General features: G+C 39.2%; 1 protein-coding gene across 2 annotated transcripts in view; it reads right to left on the reverse strand.

The window, feature by feature from the left end:
• OBSCN (obscurin, cytoskeletal calmodulin and titin-interacting RhoGEF) overlaps positions 1-19,096 on the reverse strand; it is a 159,135-nt gene that overhangs the window by 130,408 nt on the left and 9,631 nt on the right. For both annotated transcript variants that reach the window (XM_047851995.1, XM_047851979.1), the window contains exons 9-10: positions 3,709-3,984; positions 502-777 (exon numbers count right to left, since the gene is read on the reverse strand). In XM_047851995.1, coding sequence (XP_047707951.1) covers positions 502-777; positions 3,709-3,984 — 552 coding nt within the window. The remainder of the gene's footprint in view (positions 1-501; positions 778-3,708; positions 3,985-19,096) is intronic.

Raw genomic sequence — 19,096 nt, forward strand, 5'->3', positions numbered from 1 at the left:
ATAGTTCTGTCTGAGATACATCCAACTATGATTGGCTGGAATAAATTACTCCTTATCCTGGTTTAATGAAATTCAAACATCTCTCCCTAGGGTGAAACAACATGTTGCTAGATGAGGGCACCTGGGAGCTGTCAGGACATTAAGCAGAGGAAAATGCATGTATCATGGGTGAGAAATGCCTGGTCTACTTCAGACTCCAAGTGCAGGGAACAGCCAGAGGTCCAGGTACCAAAGAACACCCAGGAATTTCTGAGCAGATACAGGGAACTTACAACTGCCATTACTGTGTGGAAACAGCACTTGGGGTTTCTGGGAGCACAATCTCCCTTCTATTCATACCCTTCCCACCCAACCTCCCTTGGCCCAGCCATGGGTAAGGGCATTGGGAGAATGGGCCATGTGAACACATGAGGTCTGGTGGGAAGAGCACCATGGTTGGCTGGGGATGTAAGCCAATCCCATCACCTCCACACAGGCTATGACAGTCCCATAAGAACTGACCTGTGACATCCAGGTGGAAAGACACCTTCTGGACCCCGGCCTCACAGCTGTACTCCCCAGCATCCACCTTCCCCGCCTGCTGCACCACCAGCTTCCTGCTGCAGCCCTTGGCCTCCATGTGCACTCTGGAGCTGGCACTCAGTTTCTTCCCATCCTTGTACCATGTCACCTCCGTCTTGTCCTGAGCCACCTCGCAGCTCAGCGTGGCACTGGCCCCTGCCTTGGCCTGCACCTCACTGCATGCTGGCTGCCCCTTAGCAAACATGGCCGAGCGCTCTGGGGAAAAAGAGGCATGCACAGGTTCAGAGACACAGAGCTGTCACCAGCCTAGGTCACAGGAATGAAAGCCTCATGGTTCAGTAAATTTTCTACTTGGAGCAAATGCCATCACATGCCCAGAAGAGTGCTGGAGTGTGTTTGTAAACATAAGCCTCCTGTCCTACAGCCCAAGTGTACATTTGGATGTGTCCTGACTCAAGAGCAATTTCTAAGGCTGGTGCAAGGTGGCAGAGGCTGTTCCATCACCTGTCTCTGCTAGTTCATGGTCCTTCCCAGGTGACAGCCAGCCCTTGTGGGCAGATGGGGTTGTTCACTCCTATATCCCCAGCACATGGTGTGTCCACCACAGACTACCTTACCACAGTGTAACTCCCATATTAATGCACTAATTCATTTGCACAGTCCAGTGGAGTTTGGTGTGACTGTCCCCACAGAACCAAAACAACAACAAACAGAAAACATCTATCTCCCCACTCACTACTAACCATGCCCAAAAGTAACCATTATCTTGACCTCCGCCACCATCAATTACTTTTGCCTGGACTTTGATTTCACAGGAATGCATGATCCATTGGGTGTTCTTTGGGTCTGTCTTCCTCCCCTTGACAGAATGTGAGATCTACCCATGCTGCTGCATGCATGGATAGTTTTCTACTGTATGAACACCTCAGCTTGTGTTTGCTTTACCTCTTGTGATTCATCTGGGCTATTTCCCATTTGGGGATATGATGAGTAAAGCTGCCTTGAACAGTCTTGTATGTCTCTTTGGGGACAAACAGAACTGCTAGTACATACATATGGCTAAATTTGGCTTTAATAGATATTTCCAAAGAGTGTTCAATAATGATTGTGACAACTTACTCTACCATTGACAGTGTGTGATAATTCAGATTCTCCACATCCTTACCAACACTTGAGATCATCGTTTTTTAAAAAATTGTGTATATCCCATTAAACTCAAGTATGTACATGCAGGAAGGATCTCAGGGATTCCATGCTCTGAGCCCACCAGAGTCAGACTACCCTGAACAAAACTACAAGGTGGTCCCAACTCAACATGGTCCTTGAATGAGCCAAAGTTTGATTGTCCTCTCCCTGCCTATCACAGGAAAGAGCAACCCTCTTTCTGGAATAAGATAGCATCATCCATATAACAAGTTTTCTCATGCAATATCTGACAGTCAATCGAAGCATTGCTGATGTGCCACAGACAGGAGTAAATAGAAAACTAAACAAGAAAAAAGTACAATATCAGATGATTGATTATTATGTTTTTTCAGACTGGGATACAGCCATGATTAATACAGTTTTAAAATGAAATTTTAAAAAAAAAGGTCAAACATGAAAAATTTACTACAGAGTCTGGAATCTATAAGAAATTAAAAAATGGAAGTTATATCACTTGAAAATAGTAAACACACTATAAGTGAGTTGGACAGCACATTAGATATAGCAGAATACAATATTAGAAAATTGGAAGGCAGGTAAACAACATACCCAGAATAAAGCAGAGAGAGAAAAATAATTAGAAGGCAGAAAGAAAGATGCAACAAGATATGTGGGGAAACATAAAAAGGTCAAATAAAATATAACGAGAGTTCTGACAAAGGAGAGAGATAGGACAGAATAGAGAAAGGCCAAGGATAGCCTATGGTTGATGAGGACATAAACCCACACACTCAAGGTGATCTACAGCCTCAACTGGTATGAATACAAAGAAAACCACATCCAGGTTCATCAAAGTAAAACTTCTGAAGGCCAAAAACAATATCTTAAAAGCAACAGGAGAAAAGAAAGAAAAGAAAAGAAAACCCTTGAGAGAATATAACAGATCTGACAGTTGATGTTCTAAGAGAAAATATGGAACCTAGAAGACAATGGAATGATATCTTTAAAATGTGAAAATATATAAAATTGACTCTTAACAACACAAGGGTTAAGGGTGCCAACCCACCATGCAGTAAAAAAAAAAATTCATGTATAACTTTTACTTCCCTAAAATGTAACTACTAGTAGCCTACTGTTGACTGGAAGCCTCACGGATGATATAATCAATTAACACACACTTTGTATCACATGTGTATTATAGACTACACTCTAACAACGAAATAAGCTACAGAGAAATGTTATTAAGAAGAGAAAACACATTTACATACTGTACTGTATTTATAGAAAAAATCCGCATATAAGTGGACCTGTGGAGTGTAAACCCATGCTGATCAAGAGTCCACTGTATTTACATATGTAACTTGATACCCAGAGAAAATAGGCCTCAGAATTGAAGACAAAATAAATACTTTTTCAAATAAGCAAAAAAAGAAATTAAAGTACCAGAATACCTACCAAAATAAATATGCATGATAAAAGTTTTTCAAGCAGAAAAAGTAAATAAATAATCTCAGAATATTGGGCCCAAACCCTGGCTCTTAGGTTTTCTGGCTGTGTGAATATCAGCAAGTTATAGAATTTTCTTAGTTCATATTACAATGAGAATATTCAGAATTCCTCCTCTGAGGTTGTTGTAATGTTTGCACAAGTGAAAAGACAAGAAGCATTCATAAAATGCTGCCATGGGTATATAATTAATAACTGCTAGCTATATGAAAGCATGATGACAAAATAGACCATTAGATGTCATCTGTGCACACCCCAATCCTTTTTTTTTTTTCAACGTTTATTTATTTTTGGGACAGAGAGAGACAGAGCATGAACGGGGGAGGGGCAGAGAGAGAGGGAGACACAGAATCGGAAACAGGCTCCAGGCTCTGAGCCGTCAGCCCAGAGCCTGACGCGGGGCTCGAACTCACAGACTGCGAGATCGTGACCTGGCTGAAGTCGGTCGCTTAGCCGACTGCGCCACCCAGGCGCCCCCACCCCAATCCTTAACAACTAGCTTAAGGAGCATAAGACAGACGTCAAGGAACTCACCAATGACATCCAGGTGGAAGGAGACCTTCTCCCCCGCAGCCTCACAGCTGTACTCCCCCGCATCCGCCTTTGCCGTCTGCTGCACCACCAGCCTCCTGCTGCAGCCCTTGGCCTCCACACGCACTCTGGAGCTTGCACTCAGCTTCTTCCCGTCCTTGTACCATGTCACCTCCGTCTTGTCCTGGGCCACCTCACAGCTCAGTGTGGCACTGGCCCCCGCCTTGGTCTGTACCTCACTGTGTGTTGTCTGTCCCTTGGCAAACACCAATACAGGTTCTGGGGATAAGAATGGACAATTAAATGTCTAGAACTGAATAAGGGCCCACCTTCTGGGTCTCAAAACCAGGATTCCTTGGGCACAAGCCTGCCTTGCTCCTGGATCCCTCCACACAGAGAATTCCATACTCAGGAGATGCATAAAGCAAAGAACAGGTTGTTTCTCAGAATCTGAAGGCTCCAGGTCAAATAATTTCCAGGTCAGTATGTGTCATGTTACAGGATTAGGCATTTACCATTTGTGATACCATAATTATCCTAACAAATGGAGGCATATCTTGTCACTTGTACATCAAAGCACAGGTATTTTCAGGGAGAATTTCTTGTGCACTGTCACCAAGAGTGGGTGATGCCCAAGGCACAAGAACACACACACAATGACTTCTAATGCAATCTGTAACTTCTAGCAAGCCAATCACCATTCCTATAATCAAACCCCTGTCCTTGAGACTGGATGTGGTTTTTATTAACTTACTTCTTTTGCTTCACATCACATTACTTCTAGGACCCACTTGTTCACTCTAGACTAAATTTTCTTCCTTTTGACGTATATCCATCAGCATTTTTTTCCAGCAAGGTTTTGTGATGGTAAATTCTCTCCATTTGCTTCCTTAAAACATTTCTATTTCATTCTGAATTTTGAATGATAGTTTGGCTGGATACAGAATTCCAGTTGACAGTATCTTCCCCAGTACATTGAAGGTGATCCCTTCTTTGTGCTCTTCATTGCTGTTGACAAATCTGCAGGAAGGATAACTGTCCTCCCATTAATCTTTATTTTTCTGTGGTTCACTGTGATGTGTCTATCTGTGGACTTATGTTCCCTACATTCCTCATGATCACTTGTAAATCCTGAAGTTTAGGATTCACATCTTCAATCAGTGCTAAAAATTACCTACGTGATTTCTTTCATTATTTCTTCTTCCTCATTCTCTCCAGTCTCTCCTAAAAGTCCTTTTAGACACATGTGTGGCCTTCTGCTTCTCTTCCCCACATCTGTCATTATCTCATTTTTTTTAAATCTCTGCTTCATTCTGAGTAACTTCCCCAAATCTATCTTCCAATTCAGTGATTTTTCTTCAGCTATGTCTAATTTGATACTTATCGCTCCACTAAATTGTTTATCATAAATGTGTTTCCCATTCAAGAAGCTTCCCAAATGTGCTTCCCATTCATTTGGTTCTTTTTTGAATCTGCCTATTCTTTTTCTTACTATTTTACTTTTTTCTTACATTTTCAAGTCTCCCATATAACTCGTTTTAAGTATGCTTATTTCAATACTCTTTCAGATAGTTGTTCTATTATCTGAGGTCCCCAGGTGGTCTAATCCTGATCTTTACTGTGACTTCCAACTCTCTTCTATGTAGGATTATTCCTCCGGCGCTTAGATGAATTTTATTGTGAGTGCATCTAGCATGGTTTCCTTAGCCAGTAGTATTAAGTGTGGCCTCGGTGGTGAGGTAACCCACCCACCTGGGCCAAGGCAGAAAGACAAGTGCCCTATAATCTCCCTGAGCTCAAGGCATATTGCTTTATTGGTCCATCTTTTCTTTAATGATGTGGTTTTACAACGTTTCCATCCTTGTATGCTGTTTTTTGTTCCACTTCCTTTTTGCTCCCACCGCCTATTTGCAAGCTGGTGGTGTAAGTCAGATGCAGATCCCTGGGACCCAAAGTCCCCCACAGCAATTGTGCACCAACTCATCACCCATTGCTTTAGTTTCTTAGTGCCTCTTCCTTTCTAGAACCTGGAAATGTTCCTTTTTCGTCTTGCCAGTCCAGATATTAACTTAACTTGACTTTATTACATTCTGTCCCACATTTTAAGATGTCTATGATGGGAGAGTTTTCACATTACAGAAGTCCACAGTACCGCTGGAACCCCAAATCCAGATGGGGTGTTTATAAGTCTACCTTTCCACATGAGATTATTCAATTTCATGCACTAGGGACTTTCTGCTTCAGGAATGCCTATTTTCTCAACAGAAGTCAGTGGAACTCTTGGTTTTTGGCCTGCACATCAAAGCATTGGTATTTTCAGGGAGAATTCTTTACATGCTATCACCAAGAATGGGCACTATCCTTGAGTTACAAGATTTTTAATTGGATTTCTAATATTTTTTTAAAATTCAAATAGCCAAAGTAAAAATGGTTCTATTTTTATGCCTTAAATATATTTTTCATGGAGAAAAAGATAAGGCATCCAGGTTGCTGAATTTCACCTACCTGTCCTCGGTGACCTGATACCACCTAGGACAGGTGTCTGGATGGAAGGCAGTGATGATGATCCAAAAATCTATGCAGTGACTGGCAGGGGCTGTGGTCAGCCTCAATATTCTTTGGTTCTCCTCCCACCCCAAGCCCCTCCCTACATGGTCTCATGTCCCCCAGTGTCCCAGGGGGAGGTCCCATCATTATCCACTCCTTCCACACCACTTCTTCCCCCAGTCCCTCCCACCACAAACATGCCAACAAATCCTGAATCTCCAACCCCAGACCAGTGTCAACTGAGTACCATGCCCAGATAGCTGACCACCCCTGGACATCCCAGGCTAGCATGTCACCTGCTTCTTCCAGCAAATATGCTCCTGTCTACCTGCCATGTCTCATATGGTGACCCCTAGATCTATGTATTCACACATGGGTTTAAGATTCATCTATGTCTCCTGCTTCTCAGCCCACACCCACATGAGCACGAATTCATGCACTCATCATCCCTCTCTGTCCCCTCAACCACAGCCTCTGTTTGACTTGGACATCTCCAGAAGCAAAACCTCTGCAGTAAGATGTCCTTGGGGACCAGATGGGTTAAGTGGAGTCTGCATGCTTCTTGTGGATGCCATGCCCACCTGAGCTTCTGCCACATCTTCCCTCCAGCCAACAGCTTTGCTTTTGGAATCATGGTCTCTCTATCATTTCTCCACCCGTGAGGCTACCACCAGATGAGTCCTCACAAACACTACCATGCAAAAGCAGAGAACACCTAACCATACAGCCAACTGTCACCTTTATCCATAACCAGCTGAACACACAACTTTCATACTGTACAGTGAGGCACCTCATGTTCATTTTGTGGCCCCAGACTCAGCTGCATCCCCAAGGTGGGGTTGCACCAGGTCTCTGTTATTTCTGACATTCACTTCATAGGAGTCCTCACAGACTAATCTTAAAGAAAACTATGTCTCTTTGATATGCATGTCATGAAATCATTCTTGATCACACTGTGTGTGTGTGTGTGTGTGTGTGTGTGTGTGTGTCTATGTGTATATATGTGGGGGTATGCATGTACGGTTGTATGTGCACATATATGTTTGTGCATGTCTTTGTACATGTGTTTAAACGTGTGTATGTTGTTGTATGTGTTTAAATGTGCATGTATGAGGACGCCTGGGTGGCTCAGTTGGTTAAGCATCTGACCTCGGCTCAGGTCATGATCTCATGGTTTGTGGGTTCAAGTCCCACATCAGGCTCTGTGCTGACAGCTCAGAGCCTGGAGCCTGCTTTTGGACTCTGTGTCTCCCTCTCTCTCTGCACTTTCCCCACTTTGTCTCTCTCTCTCTCAAAAATAAGCAAACTTTAAAAATATGCATGTATGTATGTGTGTATGTGTCATGTATGTATGTTTGTGTGTATATATGTTTGTGAGTGTGTATGTGCATTGAAATTTATGTGAATATATGTCTATGCATGTGTGTATGTGTGTTGTGAGCATGTATATGTGTTTATGTACATGGGTATATGTATGTCTATGCATGTGTGTATGGATGAGCATGTATGTGTTTAAATGTGCATGCATGTGTATGTGTGTGTGTTTGAGATGGCCTGCCACTATCTGTGCCCAGGAAGAAGCACATGTGGGAGCCCTCCATGATTACTCTGACCCCACAGCTGAGCCCACACCATGAGGCCCCCAGCTACAGTGTTTTGCCTTCAAAATTCACCTGAATGAGTTATAAATATCCCTGAAAGGATGCTTAGGATTTTTCCCACACTAGAAATGCCAAAGTTTGGGTCCATCTACATAGTTACAGAAAATTAAAACCCATATTTTTACAAAAACACCTGCACTTGGTTCCAGTTCTGGGCATAAACACTCCACCCTGTTTCAGTCACCAAATGCAGCCACAGGGCCATGGAGCAGCCATATGAAGATTCTCCAAGTAAGCAGCAGCAGGCAGATTGGGGAGAAAAAACAGAATTCAAAGTCCACCAAACCAGAAGTGAGTCTACCTTTCCCCCTTTGCCTGCACTCAAGGAAGCTCAACATCCAGAAGCAGGTCCCCATCCCTCTCCCAAAACTTAGGGAAGAGAACCCCAAGTGCTGAGAGAGAATGGAAGATACCCCATTTTTTCTCCATGCTCTCATGCCCCAGCCCATGAAGATTAGAGACCCCTAGAACACTGAGGGTATAGAATATAGTATTCCTATGCAACTGAAGGAGTACATTGATCTTTCTCTTTTCTATCATTCTGCCACTGGACACCGGTGCAGGTGGGACCATTAAAAGTAAGTATCACAATAACATGCCTAGAGCTCCAGCTTCCCAACTAAAGAACTGAAAAAGAAGACAGAAGATCTGGAACAGGTGGTTGTCCAGAAATGCCAGGGATCACCATTGAGTCACATTTGATTGAATATGACCCCAAAAACCAAACCAAAAATTTTGAACTCTGAACTGGGCAGAGGCCACTGTCCAGAGCCACACCTACCACTAGGTGGGCAATTCAGGACAGATTCAAATGGCACTGCAAAGTCTCTGTAAAGAAAACAATCTACGGGGAGTTGGCAGGAACCCATAGCCTGAACTCAACAAGGCCTATTTCCAGCTTTACTAAGATCAACATCCCTCATTAAATGTAAGACTCAGGGTTTCAAAACATACCATTCAGTATATACGGGATGCCATCCAAAACAGCCCCCTGAAAAACCAGGAAGCTCTCAGTTCACATGCATAGGAGAGGACTATTAACAGATACCAATGTCAAAATGACACAGATGCTGGAAATATCTGACAAAGATTTTCAAGCAACTATTACAAAAATGCTCCAACAAATGAAAGCAAATACTCTTGAAAGAAATGGAAAGACAGAAACTCTCAACAAAGAAAAACAAGATATAAAAACCCAAATGGACCTTTTACAAGTAGGGAAATAAAATAATTGAAATAACTCACTGAATGGGCTCAGTAGCAGAATCCAGACAACAGAAGACTTACTGAACTTGAAGATAAATCAATGGAAATTATTCCATCTAAACAAGAGCAAGAAAGGGAGTTTTTAGATAGAGCCTCAGGGATCTATGGGATGAAACCAAAAGGACTGAAATTCATCTCATCAGTCCTGGAAAGAGAGGAGTAAAGGTCAGAAAAATATTTTCAAGAAACAGTAGTTCAAACCTTTTCAAATTTGGTAAAAGACATTAACCAGATTATGAGAGCCCAGTAAATCTCAGACAGAATAAATCCAAAGAAATCCACACCTAGACACGCCATTTCAGAGCCACTGAAAATTAAAAGACAAAGACTCTTGAAAGCAGGCAGAGAATACAAACCCATGATTTGTAGGGGAACAGCTTGAGTGACCATGAATTTTTCTCATCGAAAATTAGTGCTGAAAGAAAGAACCATCAGCCCAGAATTCTGTATCTAGCAAAAATATCCTTCAGGAATGAGGATAAAATAAAGACATTCTGTATGAAGGGAAGTTAAGAAAACTCACTGTCAGCCAATCGCCTCTACAAGAATTACTAAGGGAAATGACATTGTAGGAAGATTCAGAGCATCAGGAATTAAGGAAGACCAACACACATGGTAAGTATTTGGGTGTTATGGACTATGAACTGTCTTCCCTCCCATGATCCATTTGTTGAAGTCCTAACCCCCAATTTTGGCATTAGGACTCTTAAGGAGTTAATTATGGTTAAAAGAGTTCATAAGGGTGAGACCCTAAAACAATAGGACTGGCACCTTTATAAGAGAGAGATACCAGAGATCTCTCTTGCTCTCCATAAACCCACAGAAACCAGGCCAGAAAAGGAGGCCTCACCAGTACATGGCCAAGCTGGCACCTTGATCTTGGGCTTCTAGCTTCCAGAACTATGAGAAAATAAATTTATGTTGTATACACCACACAATCTGTGGTGTGTGTGTGCATGTGTGTGTGTGTGTGTGTATTTTTAAGTAGGCTTCAGGCCCAGCACAGAGCCCAATGTAGGACTTGAACTCATGACCTTGATATCAAGAACCAGACCCTTAAGCAACTGAACCACCCAGGCTTTCCCTGTGGCCTTTTGTTATGGAAGCCTGAGTTGACTAATACACTGGTGAAACAAAATAGACTATTCTTCTTCCATTGAAATCTTTGGAATATATTTGATCATTGAAATCAAGAATTACCACATTGTCTGATGAGGTTTTCAATGGTAGACATAGTGCATAAAACAACTAATAACATAATGGTGTGAGAGTAAAAGGACCTACAAATTGATAAAAGTTCTACATCCCAATTGAAGTAGTAAAATAATGATTCTAAGGAGTTGAATATGTTTAACACAATCCCTAGGGTGACCACACAAAAATATACATAGAACCACAACAGACAAATTAAAATGGAATACTAAAAACATGCCAAATGACCCAAAAATGCAGTAAATGTGAAAAAAGGGAAAAACAGAAAAAATAGAAGCAAATAATAAAATAGTAGACCAAAACATACCAATTATTTCATTAAATGGATATAGTGTAAACACACTGATTACAAGATAGAAATTGTCAGAATTGATTTTTTAAAATGTACCAACTTTATGTTAGCTACAAGAAACCCACTTCAAATATGTATAGGTAAAAATAAAAGAATTTTAAAAATATACACAGTGCAAGCAGTAATCAAAACAAAACTGGAATATTTATATTAATATCATATTAAAATTAATTTATATTAATATTATTATATTAAAATTAAAATAAAGTAAACCTTTGAGCCAAGAAAATTACCAGAGATATTATAAAGATAAAAGAGTTACATTTACAAAGAATGTATAACAATACTAAATGAGTAAGCCCCTGACAACAGAGCTTCAACACATGCAAAGTAAAAACTGACAGAACTGAAAGTAAAATAGAAAGCCCACACGTATAGCTGAAGTTTTCAACACTCTTCACACAACAATTGATTGAACTAGTAGACAGAAGATCATCAGGGGTATAGAAGAATCAAACCATCAACCAGCATGACCTAACTCATATTTGTAAGGCATTCCACCCAACAGCAACAGAATATACCTTCCCTTCAACTATACATGGAACATTTACCAACATAGGCCATAGTAGTTCAGAAAAGAAATTTCTAAAACATTTTTTAAATTGAAGTAATACAAAGTATGTATGTATGTATGTATGTATGACCAAAATGGAATTAGACTGGAAGTCAATAACAGAAAGATAAGAGCATGCTTCTGAAAATATAGAAGTCAAAGAAGTCTCAAAGGAAATTAGTAAATATTTTAAAGTGAACAACAATGAAAATCAACATATCAAAATTTGTAGGATAAATTTAAAGCAATGCTTAGTGAAATTTTAACACTATTAAATATTTTTAATAGAAAAGAAAAAATTCAATCAGTAATCTATACTTCCACCTTAAGAAATTAGAAGCAAATAAACCAAGAGCAAGCAGAAAGAAAAGTAATAAAGATAAGAACAGAAATCAGTTAGATTGAAAAAATAGAGAAAATCAATGAAAACCATATCTGGTTCTTTGAAAAGATCAGTAAAATTGATAAATCTCTAACAAGACTAGTAAAGAAAAAAGAGAAAAGACCTAAACTAACAATGTCAAGAATGGAACAGAACATCTCCCAGACCCTGCTGGCATTAAAAGTATAATAAGAAAACATTATAAGCAACTCTATGCACATAAATTAAACAAATTTGATGAGACAAAACAATTCCTCAAAAACCACAAGCTACTAAAACTTGCCCAAGAGGAAATAGGTAACTTGAACAGTTTCATCACTATAAATAAAATGTTTTCAAAATTTAAATCTTCTAAAGAAACAAATTTCTAGGTTAGGAAGACTTCACTGACTTTATCAGGGAAATAACTAAAAAAACAAAAATAAAGAAGGAAAAGAAGGGGCGCCTGTGTGGCTCAGTTGGTTAAGCATCTGACTTCGGCTCAGGTCATGATCTCACGGTTCGTGGGTTCAAGCCCCGTGTCGGGCTCTGTGCTGACAGTTCGGAGCCTGCTTCGTATTCTGTGTCTCCTTCTCTCTCTGTCCCCCCCCCCCCACTTGCCCTTTCTCTCTCTCTCTTTCTCTCTCAAAATAAAAAAAATTAAAAATTAAAAAAAGAAGGAAGAGAAATCACATTGATTCTACACAATCTCTCACAGAAAACAGATGAGAAGATAACTCTTTCCAACCTATTTTGTGAGGCCAGCATTACTCTGGGGACAAAACCAGACAAAGACAGTATAAGAATACTACAAGCCAGAATTCCTTAAGAAAATAAATATAAGAATACTCAACCAAACAGCATCACATTGAATCAGAAACAGGTAAAAAGAATAACAAACCACAATCAAGTAGCCTTAATCCCAGGATTACAATGATGGTTAAATATTTTAAAATCATTCAAAGAGATGTCAGCAAAAATGGCAAAATAACTTTTTAAAAATTGCATAAACCTTGCAAAATTGTTGCAGTCAACTTTTTTAGTGTTCTGGAAATTAACGGAAGGCTTGCAGCAATCTAGGAGGCATGTACTCAAGGAAAACAGCTGAATCTCAGTAAGAACATCAAGATTTGTGGTGTTTTAACATACCCAATCCTCATACTCTCCTCCCTAACTCTGAGGTAGCCTGGAAAACCAATAGTCCACAATCACAGGGAACACTGGCACTTGGAACCCACATGAGGGAGTAGAATGAGACAAGAGCTCTTTCACAGCCCATTCCCAGGGAATTATTATTATTTGACCTATTGGTGGTTCACTGGAAAACTCCACTCACAAGCCTGTCTGTCTGTCTGTCTATCTGTATGTCTTCATTCCTTCTTTCCTTATTATTCAAACCTAAACAGAAGGCCATCCCATGCAAACAGCCTTTTCCCCATTGGCATTTGTTGAAAATAATCACACGCACTACTGATCATGGCTGCTCGAAGTGGGGTCAAAGTCAGGCAGAGAAGAGGCTAACTAATCAGCTTACAAGGAAAAGCTGAAGAATGAGATGTCCATAGAGGGCTTTGGAAAGCTCTGGCACATCCCTGGGCATCTAGAAGTCCACATATATATATGTATACTCAGGAAACACTTGAGTAGGCCCTAAAGTCACACATCAGGCTAACCTTGAGGCTGTAAAGCATAAAGTAAAGACAAGTGTAAATTCAGAAACTGCCTTGCTGAGTGGCATATGCATGTAACAACATAATGGCCTTTGGCAAGAACTGGGAGACCTCTTGGTTACTAGCATCTAAGGAAATCACTACAAAACCATTAGCTGACCAATAAACTAACCAATCAGAGACTTCAGTGGTTCACACAGCACAAAAATGCATACTTCACAGAAGTCATTCAGAAAAGTCACTGGACACACAAACAACAGCAACAATAACAAAAAGCAACAACAACAACCTGGGGGAGGGGTTGGAGAATCTGAACTCAAGTTCCCATGTTATATTATTTAACATTCCACTTATCAACAAAGAATGACATGGCATGCAAAGAAGCATGGCCTGTTACAGGAAAGGAAGCAGTCAACAGGAACTGTCCCTGAGAACACCCAGATACTATCTCGCCAGTCAAAGTCATTATGTCATCTATTTAAAATATGTTCAGAGAACCGAAGGAAATCATTCCTCATAGAATAAAGTAATGTTTGAGGAAAATGTCTCACCAAGTAGAGAATATCAATAACAAGTTAGATTTCTAAAACTAAATAGAAATTCTGTATTTGAAAAGAATAACTGAAATGGAAAGTCACTAGAGGGATTTAGCATCTGCTTTGAGCACACAGAAGGAAGAATTAGCACAGTTGAACATAGGTCTCTTGAAATTATCCGGTGTGAGGAGCAGAAAGAAATAAGAATGAAGAAAAATGAACAGAGCCTTAGATGCCCATTGGGCAATATATGCACATGGGGGATATTTATAGGGAGAGGGCAAGAGGAAGAGACACCGAGATGTTTAAGAAAAAAATGATCAAAAATCTCTAAAATTAACATCCAAGAAGTTCAACAAACTCCAAGCAAGACAAACTAATGGAGAGCCACATGGAGAGATTATATCAAAATTGTCAAGAGCCAAAAACAAAAAGAATCTTGAAAGCAGAAAGAGAAAAGCCAGTTGTCACATACAAGGACTCCTACTAAGAGTGACAGCATATTTCCCTTCAGAAACCATAGAGGTCAGAAGTTAATGGGTGATGTGTTTAAACTTCTCAGTGAAAAAAAAAACTATCAACCAAGAACTTAATCTCTGACAAAACCATCCCTAAGAGTGAAGGAGAGATTAATACATTCCCAGTCAAACAAACACAGGATTTTGTTGCATTATAACTACCCTGCAAGAAATGGTAAATAGGCATTTCAGGTTTAGATGAAAAAACACTGACAGTAACTTAAAATCATATGTAAAAATAAAGGACAAGAGTAAATATATTTACCAGTAAAGGACACTGGTAAATATAAAAGCCAGTATTTTTAGTTTTTAACTATTCTTTTTTCCCAGATGACTTAAAATGCAAATGCATGAGCAATAATTATAAAACCATAAAGTTAACTGACTAAATTTGGTATATGAAAACATAATTTATGATGATAACAACATAAAGTTGTCCTTTGTGTGTGCACACAGAGCTGTAAAGAAGCAATTTCTTATTTAAACTAAGATGGTATAATTTTAAACTTGATTATTATAAAGTTAAGATGTTAACTGTCAAAACCACTAAGAGTAGACAGTAGACACTAAGAAAAAACTAGACAGGTAGGTAGGTAGGTAGGAAGGTATATAGACAGACAAAAGAGTAAATATTGTACATAAATATATATAATATATATAAAGTCATGTTAAATTAAATATAGTAAATATATATACTTAGTTCTGAGTACAGAAAAAGAAGTGAGAAGGAAATGAAAATAGAAAAAAATAAGTTAAATGTAAAAACCAGTAATAGAGAAAATAAGGAGCAAAAAAGATATGACATATTAAAAGAGAAAAATACAGGGTGCTTGGGTGGCTCAGTCGGTTGAGCATCCAGCTTTGGCTCAGGTCATGATCTCATGGCGCATGAGTTAAAGCCCTGCATCAAGCTCTGTGCTGACAGCTCAGAGCCTGGAGTCTGCTTCAAATTCTGTGTCCCCCTCTCTCTCTGCCCCTCCCCTGTTCACACTCTGTCTCTCCTTCTCTCTCAAAAATAAAGAAACATTTTTTAAAAATTTTAAAGAGAGAAAAATAGTAAAAGGCCTTCCTTGTAAATATTAATTTAACTGTTAATAGATTTAATTCCCCAACTAAAAGGTGGAGATTGGCAAAACAGATTAAAAAAATATATGCTGTCTACAAGAGACTCACTTTAGATCCAAAGACAAAAATAGGGTTTTTTTGAAACAAATAATTTTAAAGTGAAGATATGCTCCTTACAAAGAGCAACCAGACAAGATGGTTTTTATGTTGTCAGGCTGAACAGACTTTAAGGCAAACCATTACAAAACACTATATATTGGTTGAATAATGTATTGATTAAGGACATCATAAGTTGATAAAAGGGTCAACTCATCAAGAAGATCTGACAACTATGAACATAAGCACAACTCACAGGAGAGACCAAACTACACGAAGTGAAAACCAACTGATTAAAGAGAGAAACAGACAGTCGTACAATAATAGTTGGATAATTCAATGCCCCACTTTCAGTAATGGACATACATCCAGACAGGAGCTCACTAAATAAACAGCAGTGCACACCAGCAGACCCAGCTGAGTCTACAGAACTCTTCACCCAACCACAACAGGAAACACACTTCACTAAAGCACAGAGCATGGGAGAGGCCATAAAACAAGTCTCAATAAATGTAAAAAGATTGAAATAATACAAACAGTCTTTTCCAACCACAGTGGAGTGAAGCTAGAAATCAATAATAGAAGGAAAACTGGAAAATTCACAAGCCTGTCAAAATGAAACAATGCACTCTTAAAAAATTATAAGGAAAATTAGAAAATATTTTTAGATAGATGGAAATGAAAACACAACACCTCAGGACTACTAAGGTGCACTGAAAGTAGTACTGATAGTTGTATATTATAGGTCTATGTCAAAACAGATGAGCACAAATCAATAACTTAACTTCGCACTTTAAGAAACTATGGAGCACCTGAGTGGATCAGTTGGTTGAGTGTCTGACTCTTGATTTCGGCTTCAGTCATGATCTCAGGAACATGGGATTGAGCCCCACGTCCAGCTCCACACTGAGTGTGGAACCTGCTTAAGATTCTCTTTCTTTACCTCTGCCCATCCCCCCTCACATGCACACACATTCTCTCTCTAAAAAACCATAAAACTATAAAAAAAACTATAAACTATAAAATTATAAAGCTTAAAACTATAAAACTATAACAAACCTATAAAGAGTAAGCAAAACCCCAAGTTAGAAGAAGGAAGGAAATAAAGACTGGAGTGGAGACAAATGAAATAGAGAATAAAAAAGCAATAGAAAGAACAAAGGACATTTTTAAAAATTCACAAAATTGACAAACCTTTAGTTAGACTGACCCAGAAAGTTTGAAGTCTCAAATTATTAAAATAGAAATAAATGTGGGGACATCAGTACAGATCTTAGAGAATTAAAAGCATGGTAAGAGAATACCATGAACAACTGTATGCCAACAAATTGGACAACCCAGACAAAATGGACAAACTCACAGAAATACACAAATTATCAAAACTGACCCCAGAAGAAATAGAAAACCTGAACAGACCTACAAAAAGTAAAGAGGTTCAATCAATAATCAACAACAAAATGAAAGGCATCTAGACTGTAAATAAAGAAGTAAAACTATCTGTACATGCAGGTGACACCTTTTTGTATCTAAAAAAAAATATCCTTAGGGGCGCCTGGGTAGCTCAGTCAGTTGAGCGTCTGACTCCGGCTCAGGTCATGATCTCATGGTCCATGAGTTCGAGCCCCGTGTCGGGCTCTGTGCTGACAGCTCAGAGCCTGGAGCCTGCTTCATATTCTGTGTCTCCTTCTCTCTCTGCCCCTTCCCTGCTCATGCTCTGTCTCTCTCTGTCTCTCAAAAATGAATAAACATTAAAAATTTTTTTTAAATATCCTTAGGAATCCATGAAAGAATTAATAGGTGAATAAACCAGTTCAGCAAGGTTGTAGGACTCAAGGCCAATATACAAAAGTTAGTTCTGTTTCTGTGTATTAGCAACAAACCATCTGAAAGTGAAATTAAGAAAACAATTCCATTTAAAGAAGCATCAAGAAAAATGAATGCATGGCAACAAACTCCACAAGTCTTTTACACTGAAAACTATAGATCGGAAGATTCAACAAACTCCACAAGTCTTTTACACTGAAAACTATAAAATTTTGGAAAAAAAATTAAAAAGCTTGAAAAATAGACAGGTAGCCTGTATTTATGGATCAGAAGATTAATGTTGTTAAAACAGCAATACTCAAATTGATCTACACATTCAGTACTATAATAATCAAAATACCAGCTGCCATTTTTGCAAAATTTGAAAGCTGATCTTAAAATTCAAGTGGAAATGCAGGGACCTCAAATACTCAAAAAAATCTTAAAAAAGAAAAATGAACAAAGTTGGAGGACTCACACTTGCCAATTTCAAAACCCACCACAAAGCTACAGTGATCTAAACTGTGGTACTGACATAGAACAGACAGTTCTATGTATCAATAGAACAGAATTGAGAATCCAGAAGTAAATCCCAACATTGACGGTCAGATGATTTTTTTTAGTGTTTATTTTTGTGAGAAAGAGGGAAAGAGAGAGCACGCATGCACACGTAGTGGAGGAAAGGCAGAGAGAGGGAGACAGAGGACCTAAAGTGGGCTCCACACTGTCAGCACAGAGCCTGATGTGGGGCTCAAACGCATGAGCTGTGAGATAATGACCTGAGCCCAAGTCCAATGCTCAACCAACTGAGCCACCCAGATGCCCCAATATCAACTGATATTTGACAAATGTACCAAGAAAACTCACTGGGGGAAACGTCTGTTCAACATACAGTGCTGGAATAACTGAATCCCCACATGCAGAGAATGAAGCTGGATCCCTATATCACACCATATAGAAAAACTAACTCAAAATGAATCAAAGACCTAAATGTAAGAGCAAAAACTAGACAACTCTTAGAAGAAAACAGGTGTCAACTGGTGTGACCTTGGATCAGGCACTGGTTTCTTAGGACACCAAACATACAAGCAACAAAAGAGGGTACATTGTATTTCATCACAATTAAAAAACTTTTGTGCATCAAAGGACACTCTCAACAAAGTGAATGGCAGAAAATATTTGAAAATATTTTATCTGATAAGGATATAGTATCCAGAATATGTAAGGAACTCTTACAATGCAACAATAAAAAGATAACAGAATTTAAAAATAAGGCAGAAGACCTGAATAGACATTTCTCCAAAGAAGACATGCACATGACCAACATGTACATAAAAAGATGCTCAACATCATGCATCATCTGGAAAATTCAAAACAAGACCACAATGAGATACCTCCTCATGCCCACTAGTGTGGCTAGAAGCAAAAAACAAATATATAAAACAAAAATAATGAGCACTGGCAAGGATGTGGAGAAAGACCTTTGCACACTGTTGGTGGGAATGTAAAAGGGGGCAGCCACTGTGGAGAATGGTCCTCCAGGGAGTTAAGCATAAAATTACTTATGACCAAGCAACCCCAAGAGAACTGAAAATATATGTTCACCCATGTAAGAATGTTCTAGCAGCACTGTTGGTAACAGCCAAACACTGGGATCAACCATGATATGCATTAGCTGATAAAAAGATAGACGAAATGTGGGACGCAATCCACATGGTGGAAATGTTACTGGCCATAAGAGAATTAAACAC

The sequence above is a fragment of the Prionailurus viverrinus genome, chromosome A1 (assembly GCF_022837055.1).
Source record: "Prionailurus viverrinus isolate Anna chromosome A1, UM_Priviv_1.0, whole genome shotgun sequence".
NCBI classification, from domain to species: Eukaryota; Metazoa; Chordata; class Mammalia; order Carnivora; family Felidae; genus Prionailurus; species Prionailurus viverrinus.